We start from the raw sequence: 12,392 nt of genomic DNA, 5'->3' as shown, positions 1-12,392 counted from the left end.
TCATTTCCTATCAATTTCTTCCGAGGTGGTTGCAATGAATTTGTAAAACGTGTCAATGAACTTGGCATAAAAATATGTTCAAAATAGAATGTTAAAGAAATTCTTATGCGCTTACACTATACGTGCATTTTATTTAACAATGTCATTCGATTGCAGCTGGAAATACACGGTGATGAAACAAAACATTAACGAAACTAGTGTTTCGTCTTGATTTATCAATGTCGAGGAAGCAATGAACTCGGCCTAAAACTTCGCTGCGAAAGTAAAACGTAAAAATCTTTATTTGGCAGATAAAAAAAAAGAAAGCAATCTTTATAGCGATTGTGATGCAGGAAAAAAAAGGAAGCACAAACATGACACTTTTTATGCATTGCTTTGTAGTGAATCATCTGCGGATGGAGAAACTAGTCGGGAAAGATTAGAAGAGTCAGGAAGAGCGTACATCCCGTTTTCGTATATGTCGCACCCTGATGAGGAATGCGGGAACTAGCGATTTTTATTTCTCGTGCGTGGAGCAGTAAAGTGTACTAATTTATTGAAATAATTACGACACTCATCCCGTTTTTGCACCTGCATATACTGTGAGTAATTAGAGAACAATCTTGTATAGCCATCTATTCATGATTCGATTGCACAGCATGCGAAAATCCTCGTCGGGCACACGTCCAGGATATTCTTTTGTTTATTTATGCAGTCCTTCAAGTTCAGAAAGCTATAAAAGTATTCAGATTCCGTGGAAAAGCAGAGTTCTCGGGTATTCGTAATCTGTACATGCAAATAGACGGGTCCGGTTCACGGGACCTCGAATATTTTCCCGCTGCGATGTTACGCATCAACGAAAAATCCAATATCTCCGGATTATCAACATTCCAGAGTGTTGACACCTCTGTCAGAGTGCTCTGCTTTACCATTACTATAATATCGCCGTCTCTCTCGCGGACACGGGTCCCTGCATAATTCTCTTTCGGTTTCTCGTTTTCGAGTACCGCGTAGTGTCAAATAAGAGATGCATGGGTAGGTTTACGTTCTCACGTTCCCAGTGATTTTTAGTGTTGCAAGATGTGAGTGTGATTAATCTGTGAACAATTGTCCGCATCCTTCTCGTTCACCTGCTCCACGAGTTCTTGAGAGATGAAGTGCTTTTAAAATATTTCATAGCGTACGGGGCTCGAGGAAAATCGAAACAGAGGTATTTGTAAAATTATTTTGAACAGTGAACGACGACGTAAATGCAGTTCCGATATAATGCTTCGGATTCCAACCTGAAAGCTCAGGAATGCGATGGGGTATTTAAAACAGTTGAATAGTGAAGTGATAGTATTTTGCGTAAGACTGCACTTAAATTCTTGATATATTTTGAATATTTTTAATGCGATTATGTAAAGTGGTTTTACATATGTATCTGATTTAATCTGTTACTGATTTTAATGTAAATTACAATAGCTGGGAAAGTGAAACTTACAGAATCGCGTGTATTTAATGAAGTAATTCCGCAGCTGTTCATTCTATTTAAAAAGATATTTCGCAGTTTTAGTACGAATATTGTTTTTATTACAATACAGTTTTAAAATTCGATTGTTTTGTTCAACACGTTCTTATAAAAAGTAATATATTTTCATTTTGTCATCTTATTACTCAGATGTTTTAAATACATCTTAAAACAATACTCTGAATGTTTGCTGTTTATAATAATACTTCAAATACTTCTACTTCAGTCAATGTTATACATTTATATATAAATGAAATTATTGAACTTATAATTGATACATTACACTTACAGATAAAACTAGGAAGGCATAAATGAGACATTAGAAACATGAGTTCTTTGCAACAAGGTAGCAGATTCTTGCCTTTTTCAAATAACAATATACAAAGGAAACAGTTATCAATGCAAGGTATAAATTGTTAGAAAATATGTTCTTCCTGTTAGGACATTGACTTCTTATTATGTATGTTTCAAAATACTTCTGTTGTACATTTTGTAGGAGGTCTTCCACAAAGCTTAAGCGGTAGTGAAACTGATGTTTCAACATCGAATGAAAATTTAACCAATGAAGATCGGTATGTAATAAGGCATACAGCTCGCCAAGAACCTCAAGGTCAAGAGAATCAGCAGCAAAGCCCATCCAGGTCTTCCAGTCACAAAGAAAATATACCAAATATACAAGTAAGTATAATTTGTTACAGTAATAAATGAAATCACTTAATTAATTCAATGATATTTTATGTTTCCACATTTAGAAAATGTTCTTTAATTCTTTAAATATGGCCTTTAAATAGTATATAATTCTTTTTATGTATTGAACATAATTTATAGCACATCCTATTGTCTATGAAGTAGGTGTGGATGTTGCCTAATGCTATCTATCTTGTTTCTATATATCATGAATTACTACAATCGGTGTGATTAAGTTACATAAGTGTAAACTGTTTCATTGCAATCCAGGGTAATGTGCTCAATAGAAACAGTTTGAAGGACAGTTTGAATGGCTCAAACAGAAACAGTTTGAAAGAGAATTTGAATGGTTCCAATCGGAATAGCCTTAAAGACAGCATCAATGGTTCTAATAGAAATAGTTTGAAGGATAATTTAAGTAATCGCACCAGTGTTGGCTCAAATAGAAGTAGTCTGGATGTGTCTACAAGTTCATACAATACACTTATCATTCATAATGCAAATGATGACAGCTCATGGGTACCATCTGGAAGGTAATACAAATGATTGAGTAGCAAATCTTATTTTGAATTTAGTGTGCAATTTTGTCTAACTAGTACTAATTCTTTAACACACAGGTTATCAGGTGTTGTGAGAGAACATGGCGATATGGGTTATTTGTATTGTGATGGTGGTGGCAAAGGACATTCTAACAGTCCAACTATGCAGTCCTTATCGAATTTATCGCACGAAGATCACGTTTACGAGCAACCCACTAATGGAGGGTGTCAAGAAATCACAGATATACCAGATGATTATTTGAGTCAATCACAGGTGACTTCATTAACGTTACAACCAAAGTAACAATGGTATTTCGACGGAATCGATGCTTTATATTCATATTTTTACCAAGCAGGTTCTAAAACATCTTGCAAAAGAAGTGAAAGTACCATCATATAGTAAACTAACGAATAATGGTGGAAATATAGACATGCGAATGCGAGATGGTGACAGAGCAAAACAGAATGACAGTGAATCCGAAGATCGACCACCACCTTCTTACATGTCTGTTTTACTACCGTTAAAAAATAAATCCAGACTTGTTGGACCAATGGAAAAGTTGACGTTGTCGAGATCGCAGCCTGATTTATCTAGAATTGGCAAACCAGATATCGACAACTATAACTTGCGAACCACTTCTCCACGGTACTTACACTAGAGTTATTAATAAATATACGATGAACCATGTTGTAATTAAAATATTATGTGCAGGCCTCAAACGAAAGGGAGAGAGGAGACAGAATCTGCAGCCGGTGAAATTTGGCCTCCATCAGAAATGATTCAGATCGTAATTCAAGAGAACAGTGCCTTAAAATTAGAATTAGAACGATGTTACAACAAGGTCGCCAAATCTCAAAAATTGGAACAAGAAATTGCGAAAGTCCACAGAGCGCACGAGGAATTAGCGGCGTCCTGCGAACGTAGAGAAAAGCTGGAACGGGCTGCTAGATTGAGGCTACAAAACGATTGTAGACGATTAACCGAATTAAACCGCGCACTGAGAGATCAGATAGATTTATTGTCCGCGCGCACTGATAGTCCGCCTGTCGTCGAATCTATGAGGAAAGAATTAACTCAACGTGAATTACTAATTGCACAATTGATCACACAAAGTGCGTTATTTCTCTTACGTTAATCTGGGAAATACAAAACTACATTTTTCATTAAATATATCATGCACAATCGATTTTGTTTCAGATAAAGAATTAGCCGCGGCGAAAGAAAGACAAGAGATCGAATTGGCAGCGCAACGGGCAACGTTGCAAGAGCAGCGTACACACATAGACATTTTAGACACGGCTCTCACTAATGCACAAGGGAACGTTGTGCGTCTTGAAGAAGAAGTAAATAGTTTTAATTAAACTACGAAACAGTTTGTGACTCGGTTGTTACATTGTTGTTGCTTTTACAGAGTCGGAAGAAACAAGTGTACGTGGAGAGGGTTGGCCAGCTTCAACGGGCTCTGTCTTCTCTTCAAGCGTCCAGCGATAGAAGAGAGGAAACAGAAAGACAGTTGAGGGGTCAACTAGAACGGGAATTAAGAGAAGGCGGCGGCGGAGGAGGCGGTATCAATGGTATCGAACAATCCTTTAATGGGGAAACGATTGCGGAATTAAAACGACGAATACGCGAAAGAGATGAAAAGATCATGTCACTGGAGGGTGATGTAACGAAATGGGAGCAGCGCTATCTTGAGGAAAGCGCATTGAGGCAAGCCGCAATTGATGCGGCTAGTCTACCGAAGTAAGTTATCTTGTGACTTCAAGAGTATATTTTTAAATTATGTTTAGATGAGTAATACGTTTACTAAAGTGTACGATTGATGTATGGTTTTTTACAGGGATGCTAAAATAGCTGCACTAGAGAAAACGAGTCAAGATGCTGAGAAATTAATCGCAGAAGCACGGTCCGAAAAAATGAGACATATGGACGAAGTTCATGCTGCACAAAAGAAATTGGCTGATCTTGAATCTAGGTAATAAGTGTTTTTATGCACAATCGTTCATCGAATTTGTTAAATGTGATCCAATAATTGCGTAATTCTTTTGATGTTAAATAGAATGAAAGATTTAGAATCAAAATTGGCCGAGAGAGATGCAATGATCAGAGTCCTTCAGAAACACACATACGATAAGGATAGTAGTAGCAGTAGTGGCGTTGGCAGCTATCCTGCAGCTCATTCGTCCCATTCAAGTACATCGGCTGAACATCACACCGCACTGACGAGCACGCCAGAACTTGGTAAGTTTGTATTTTCTATTAAAAAATTCAATACTATAAATTTATTAGTAATTAATTTCGTATGTTTGTATTTAAAAGTGAGTAGTGTATTGGGTGGAGGCAGTGGTTATGGAAGTACTGGTTCTTACGGTGTTACGGACAGCTATAAGTACAGGAAGCAAGGCAGTTTCGAGCAAACAAATAAAAGTCTTGATGATCAGTTAAAAGAGCTAGATTCCCAGCTGCTTAGTAAGGTATGCACAATACAAGTAAATGTATAATTTTCAAGTCATTAGCATCCACATTTTTCTTTTCTACGTAAAAATTTGTACAAAGGACGGCCGAAAATAGTGGAAATAATTTTATTTATTCACTGTTTCACATTTATTTCACAGAATTTTAGTTTTCATATCATCTGCGGACAACTTAATATTTTTATTTTTGCGTCGATTGTATTTTATACTCTTTAGCATTTACTTCATAGCTACAGCTACAGAACATGAAAATATTACTGATTGTACGGTTAAAGGTATTCGAGTGTTATGTTCCAATTAGTAGTTTAGTTGAGAATAGTTAATGTGCATCTTTTAATAAAACATGAAGTAATTTCATTACCTATTATGTTAGTTTAATTTAGTGTAATTACTATTTTAAAAGAATTAAATGTTCGCATCGGTAGATTCTCTTTATTTCGATAATCGAACATTTTTTTTTTAGAAATAATTTATTTTACCGTTACGTAATGACAATCCGACGCATTAACTATTCTTTTATCGTTTTTACGATTGCTATTATTCGAATAACAATGTGTGCTCCATTAATTCGTAATTTTTTGTGAAAACTTTTATATTTTCCTTTCTTTTCTTTTATTAGTGGGAAGTATAGAAAGTAAGCTTTTTATTATACAGCACTGTTTTGTCATGCCCCTGGCATGTCATTTGTGTAACAAAAATGAAACGTCACGTTCCTTTACACAATAAGCAGAACACAAATAATAATAAAAAGCCAACTTTGTATAACGTTACAAAACTTTTTTTGTAGGCAATATGTAAAATATGCATTCATCATTTATTTTTATTCACAAAAAAACCCAGTAAAATTGTATTTTCACTAATACAACTTTTTGTGTGCCATTGATTTTTGCGTTTTACAATTAACTAAACGATTTCGTAACATAGTCTCGTTACCCTGAAGAAAGAATTGATTCGAGAAACTTTCATAGCCAATTCTTCTGTAAATTTAAGATAGTAACGAACTGACTTCTAAGAAATAGGAAGACTTTATCATCTTCGTTTGTAAATTAAACATAGTAAATTAATCTTCACGTTCGCTTCGCATCCATCATCTTCATCCTCTCCCACCACTCTACCAGGGTTGCTATTTTTCACAGCACATTAATCAGAATTCCAAAACTGCTAAGCGCGATAGCGAGTCGATCAACGATAGTCGCGAAAGTCGAATCTTTCTTCGGACGGGCTCTAGTTTAATCAACAAAACCGACTGTCCCCCTAAAACCATATTAACCCACCACCAAATCCCAATCGATCCTAGAGTGTGCATGCGCTGTTGTGGCGAGCACTAACCCCGTTCCAGGTCCCGGATCTCCTCTCCAACGCAGCCGTTTTGTTGTCTTGTTTCAGCGGGCACTTTGCTGTTTTCCAGGATTCTCTAATCCAGGCACTGCGTCGCGAAAAGGAAAAATACCCAAGCCACTATTGGCGGGTGTAGATAGCACAGGTACCTCGAGTACGGCCTCAAGTAAGAGTCGTCTGTTGGACGACTCGGGAGGCGAGGTCTCGCCGAGTATAATGGAATTCGCGAGCGCAGCCTCGCGGCTGAAAGGTACCGTCTCGCGGTTGTCTGACGGCAAGCCCGAGGATATGATGCTGCTAGAGAAGCAAGGCCGGAGCTCGCAGAGGCAGAGGATGCAAGAGGGCGAGCCCCGGCGCGCCGGAAGTCTTCCACCCAGCTCGTTGCCGCGGCCCCCGAAGACCCTGAAGTCGACCAACTCGCGTTACTGTCGGCTCAGCGACACGGAAGCGAGGAAGAAGTCGGACCCGGGTCCAGCCCTGGACGCTTCGGCGAGCATGAAGGTGCGGGACACTGGCAACTGCAGCATCGAGTACGGTCGCTTCGACACGAAGGCGCAGCGCCGGAAGAAGTCCTTCGGCACGGAGCCGTTGGTGGCCAGCAGCGTGCCGAAGAAGCCATCCACCTCGGCTGGCCACGAGTACGAACGTCTTCAAGGCGAGAATCTACGCAAGAAGCAGCCATCTTCGACCACGGAGGTCAAGCACAGAGAGACTCAGAGCCGTTCGCTGATCCCGCCGCCGTCTCGCCGCATCGGAGAATACGGTCGCCTCAGCGAGGGCACTTTGAGGAAGCAGACGGGCTCCAGAGGTCAGAGTACCGGCAGCACGGTCAGCAGCAAAAGCGGAGGACGTGACTCCGGCGGCACAGCCAGCAGCGAAGCCTCTACGTCCTCGCTGCCGCCATCCAAGGCCAGGTCCATACCACGTCCCAGCAACTATCGTATTCAATTCTGATTTGCCAGACTTGGGACAGGTCCTTTGAACGGACACTGAAGCCATTAGAGCATAGCCTCACCACCCCTGTATTTCATCCCTTTACCAGGAGGATTTCGATTGTTTAACGCGTTACGTGCCGGTGGCTCGACACCGGTGACTTCAAATGTTCGGTACATATCAGTTGAAGCGAATCACAGTAGTGCTTCGTTAGTTGTGCTAGATCTTACTTTGGTAGATCCAGTTCTCTTCGACTGGCTTTGTGGAGTCTGCGGTTTGTTGTATTTAATGCTAGAAACAGAGTACTAGAATCGAACAGGGAAGGGCTGCCTTCCTTGATAACTGATCGAATACGGTTTGTCCAACTAACGCGGCGCTACTGCACTCTTGGAAATCCAACGCGAGTCATCGGGGGTTTGCATTCTGATTGTAGTAGGCGTGCTATATGGGTGTTGTATAGTGATATTATAAGTTATTTCAAAAGAGTGGAGCTCTATCATTAGCGAAATTCGCGAGCGGCTGATATGTAGAAGAACCGTTTAGCATAATTGTAACGCGAGGAAGTAGGTCGGAGATAGTTTCTTGAAGAATGAGGATCGTTCTTGGTCACCGCTGATCCACGCGGCACGAAACAGTCTAAACGGTTCTGTTTTTCTTTTTGTCAATGAAAACTCGCAACTTGCTGGGAACCATAGAGAAGAACGAGGAAACCGACGAAGGAGCCGACGTCTACAGCGAACGTTGAACAGCGTATCAATTGGGGTGGAACATATTGGAAATTGATACAGATCGCAGAATCAAAAGCGAGACCATCTTCTCGAGCACCTTTTTTTCTTGCTTCGTTCTTCTGTAGTTCAACTGCATAGAGTCCTAAACGTGCGTATATGCGTGAGCAATACGCGAACAGCCATAATAATGAGGCGCCGGTTCTCACCTCACTGCTTTGTCGAGAGAACCAGGTGCAAGTCGCACGATATAGCGGAGTCGTTGGTATATTGTTGCGTAGCGATAGTGCATGACCTAGTCATTACCAAAGTAACTTCTATTATGAAATGGAATTGATTTCCTCTCATTTTGTATACACCGTGCCTACGTCTCGGAAAACTGTGGCCTTATCAAATGTGTATTCATTACAAACATAAAAAAAAAATACGTGTGCCTTGTAAGACTGCGTAAATGCTCGGTATAACTATAGTCTAAGGGAGTACGTTCAGGAACATTTTGAAAGTAGGAGGACGAGTTTCTCGGCCACGCACGTGGTCCAGTCGGCGGATACACAGTCGGATCAAAGTCAAACGGCTGATCAGGACTACGAAAATCCCCGATTAACTTTACTTTTACCTTTGTTCAGCTGTTAAATCTCAAAACTATTGTAGACGTAAAAGCGGAATCGGTTGGAAGCTCTTGTACTTTGATAAAATTGTGTTTTGGTATACTAAACGCCTTAGATATACTTTGCCATTCGGTACTGCCCCTGGCGGAAATACACCATCGTCATCGTGCACAGTAAGCTGTTCTACGTAGACAGAAAATTGAATAGGAAATTGTAAGAAATGCAATGTTGTATATTTGTTAGGGATAATAGAATGTTGTTTCATTACCTTCTCGAATATTGAGAGATCGTACACCAGGCACGATTTTGACGGAAAACTCTTTGCTAGGGGCAGTATTTAACATTATTTTTGCTCCTCACAGCAAACAGGTTTTCAAACGGAGCTATGTGTCCTATAACTCTCCGTATCATTTCGACGGAGGGGTGCGAAAGTCGCGAAGATTCTCTTCCAACTTGAGTTCGGTAATTCGCGGGTATCTTGCACTCTGGCAGCCATAGATATTCCCTTGTTAGCATAGAATTTGGGAAGATTTCGTAAGGAAGGAAGGAAGGGAAGTAAGAAACACGCACGGGGCTTTACCGGTGGACAGCGCTCCTCCACATGCACGTATTGTCTCCGCCTCACACATTCGCGGTGAGACGTGTCGAGGAGTAGAATACCACAAAACGTGTCTCACCCGTAGACAGCAATGCATCACATTAATTAGCGCAGTGCTGTCCAACATAAGCTCCAGGGCTTAGGGAACTTCCACTTTGCTATCACAGACTCTCCCAATTTGCCACCATTACGTCCCTTACTCTGTTTCTACAAACACAATACCACTCGCGTATGTTCTATGTTATGGGGAAACAAACTTCTGCAAACTCGTTATCAACACGATTAAGTATTGCGATGTCCAAGTTATGTACCTACAGTGGTAGCAAACAAGTCCTAATCAATTTCCGTCTTCTAAGCAGCAAAGTGGTCTTTAGAGAAATTAGTCAATTCTTTATTGAAACGAAGTTTGCAAGCATCGTTCTTAAGCAATATATCCTTCCTTTCCAAAGATAGAAGAATCGCTTCGAAGTACCTACTGCGTTTATTTCCAAGGAGATCAACCTTGATCCTAATTACATTTAATAACACGCCGATTATCAGATCATAGTTCATTAAATCACATCAGACTTCTCTCGGCGAGCCTGTTTCCAAACTTCGAGTTAAAAGTTAGAAAAATCATAACGATAGATAATTCTTCTTTTTCACGGCACCTTCTCGTTATTATTTTAGTAAACATACGTAGGTATATAATTAACATCCACTTAGCGCCGACGCTGGAATCTCATAAATCGCGATTGTTTGTTCATCCTCGCCTCAGATCAAAATTTATTATCTAACTAACAATTGCTTATACGGGACTCGAAATTTTTTAACAATAAGAAGGAATGAACTTAATTAGATCTTCGTGTCTGAAAATGTCTAAATTCAGTTCACAAAAGTGCTTCTCTTCTATCACGAGAACGCTGAACAGTGGGAGCCGACGAAAAGGCCGGCTTCCGAATCTCTCGATCTACGATCATCAAGATAGCACGAACGCGTTCGCGAAAAATTACTTACGAAATCGTTTTCTATGGACATATATTCTAATAAAGATCGCTGAAAATCTGAACAGGTATTAGATCGCAGCGTAGTAATTTACGTTACAACCCGATGCACTCCGGTTACTTTTATAAAGTAATCCGAAATAGCGACTCTGGAGTGCTGGTAGTGTTAATGACGAGGCAGAGGGTGCATGTAATGTCCACATCGCAGTAACGAAGAGGAGGAGAAGATCTGCGTGCTCCATAAAAGTAAAAAGGGAAGCTACGTCTGAAGTAGCCGGACCGGCGCGAGTGGTCCTGAGTAGCCAATTGAGTTTGCTCCGACTGCGCATTAAATCTTTCTATTCTTTTTTTTTGGTTTTGTTTTCGGACCGTATTTGCTCTTACGCCGAGAATATCGCATTTTCTTCGTGCGTGCCGTTGCGAAAGCATTTCTTTTTTTTTTTCGCGGCGAAGTATCTTTGGGCGCGTTTCTGTGCCGGAAACGCTGCGATGATACGCGATGCGACCGGTTCCGCTTTTCCGCGGCGAAAAGCGCGACCGATGTTAGTGCAAAGCAAACCGCAGCGAGGGATTTACGATAGGTTCTCTATATTTTCTTGTAATCGTAGATTTTTCTTCTTTCTTTTCGTGTGCAAGTCTCGACGATTCGCGTACCCTGTGCGCAGCGACGGAAGACGATCTGTCTCGTAATACTGTTAATTTAAGGCGAATGATGCGAACGCAGCGACGGAGAAACCATATAAATATATATATATACATATATATATTTAGGAATAATATATTTCATAATGAAAGTATATTGTCTTTTTGTAGAGTCTACTTCATCCACTCGTGAAGGAGTCTCTCTGGTTTGACGTACGTTCGTGTTGCGAGACAGCTTTTGGAGTTTTTAAAAAGAACGGCAATCCCATTTGTTAATACACATTCGGAGAATGCATGAAAATTTTGTTGAGCCGTAATGATCGTTCTCTTATAAGCTACAACTACAAATATGAGATGATGATGACTGTTTTAGTCGTCTGCGTGTAGCTTTCGCATAAATTGGAGCGAAGAAGAGTTGCATGCGTATCTCGCAACAAATTTTGTTTCTTTTATTTTTATTGTAAACGCGTTAATACCTCGAGGTAGTAAGCGTGATTGATCGACCGGTCTAAATCTGATAATATAAAATATATAATGCATTTGACGAAGTATTTGCAACAGAATGGCACAACACGGTTTCGAGTTATCAAACAGATATTTTTGATACACAGTCAAACTAGAGGGTGTCCTGAAAATACGTATTCGGAAAGTACTTTTCATCGTGCTCGACTTTCACGTCGCGTGTCTTGTTTCAAAGATTCAAGCACCCAAAACGATCACGGGAATTTCTGCATCGATCCTGGACTGCAAGTTGCAGCGAGCCGGCTCGAGAATAAGATCGAAGGTCTCGAAAGACATCGTGCCAACTTTTGTGCGACTATTTCTCGGCTGTTGCGTGAGAAATTCCGTAGAAACGGATGCGTGATTGCGTTATTCTCATTGTCGTTCGCAGCTTCGCGCGTTGAACCGCGACATTGTCCTGATCTTCGACTCGCAATTAGTATAGGTACCAATAAGACTGAAGAAAAAAATGAACGGCGACGAAACAAATGTCTTCTCGCGATTGGCTACCATGTTTTATCCTCGCCTCATCCATCAATCCTTTTTTCTCTTTCTGTTACTCGTTTTCCTCTTGCTGGACACGCGAGAAATTACAGGCTCGTTCGGTGATTTTTAATTGAGATCTGCTCGACATTTACGAATTTCTTGCTGTAATTAAAGAAGACAATTACGGCGCGCCTCGAGCAACTGTTCATTTAAGCATTAACGATCCACAGTTGTTTTTCTCTTTCGTTAATTCGACGAAGCTTTTTCTGTAATTTATCAAGAAAATCCTCGCAAGATGGGCTCGTCGAGAAGAGTAGCTCGCTGTATAAACGTTACGAATGTTTAATCGTATCGAAGATGCGTCGAATACCTAAAAAGTCTATTCGAG

At 40.4% G+C, this 12,392-nt stretch overlaps 1 protein-coding gene across 5 annotated transcripts; it reads left to right on the top strand.

Moving 5' to 3' along the window:
* The first annotated feature begins 470 nt into the window (after positions 1-470).
* Positions 471-11,556, top strand: LOC144474895 (uncharacterized). 5 transcript variants are annotated; one of them, XM_078190272.1, is made up of 13 exons: positions 471-581; positions 1,781-1,895; positions 1,986-2,167; positions 2,447-2,709; positions 2,794-2,989; positions 3,072-3,361; positions 3,428-3,828; positions 3,914-4,059; positions 4,128-4,459; positions 4,557-4,691; positions 4,776-4,957; positions 5,036-5,190; positions 6,577-11,556. In XM_078190272.1, the coding sequence occupies exons 2-13, from the start codon at positions 1,817-1,819 to the stop codon at positions 7,480-7,482; spliced, it is 3,267 nt and encodes a 1,088-aa protein (XP_078046398.1). In that variant the 5' UTR covers positions 471-581; positions 1,781-1,816; the 3' UTR covers positions 7,483-11,556. The 5 variants fall into 5 exon arrangements, with proteins under 5 accessions (XP_078046398.1, XP_078046394.1, XP_078046396.1 ...); XM_078190268.1 differs by having other exon boundaries at positions 4,776-5,190; XM_078190270.1 differs by lacking the exon at positions 471-581 and adding an exon at positions 843-1,014 and having other exon boundaries at positions 4,776-5,190.
* Positions 11,557-12,392: the final 836 nt, after the last annotated feature.

This window comes from Augochlora pura, chromosome 9 (genome assembly GCF_028453695.1).
Source record: "Augochlora pura isolate Apur16 chromosome 9, APUR_v2.2.1, whole genome shotgun sequence".
Lineage (NCBI taxonomy): Eukaryota > Metazoa > Arthropoda > Insecta > Hymenoptera > Halictidae > Augochlora > Augochlora pura.
This window is presented reverse-complemented; position numbering and strand designations above follow the sequence as displayed.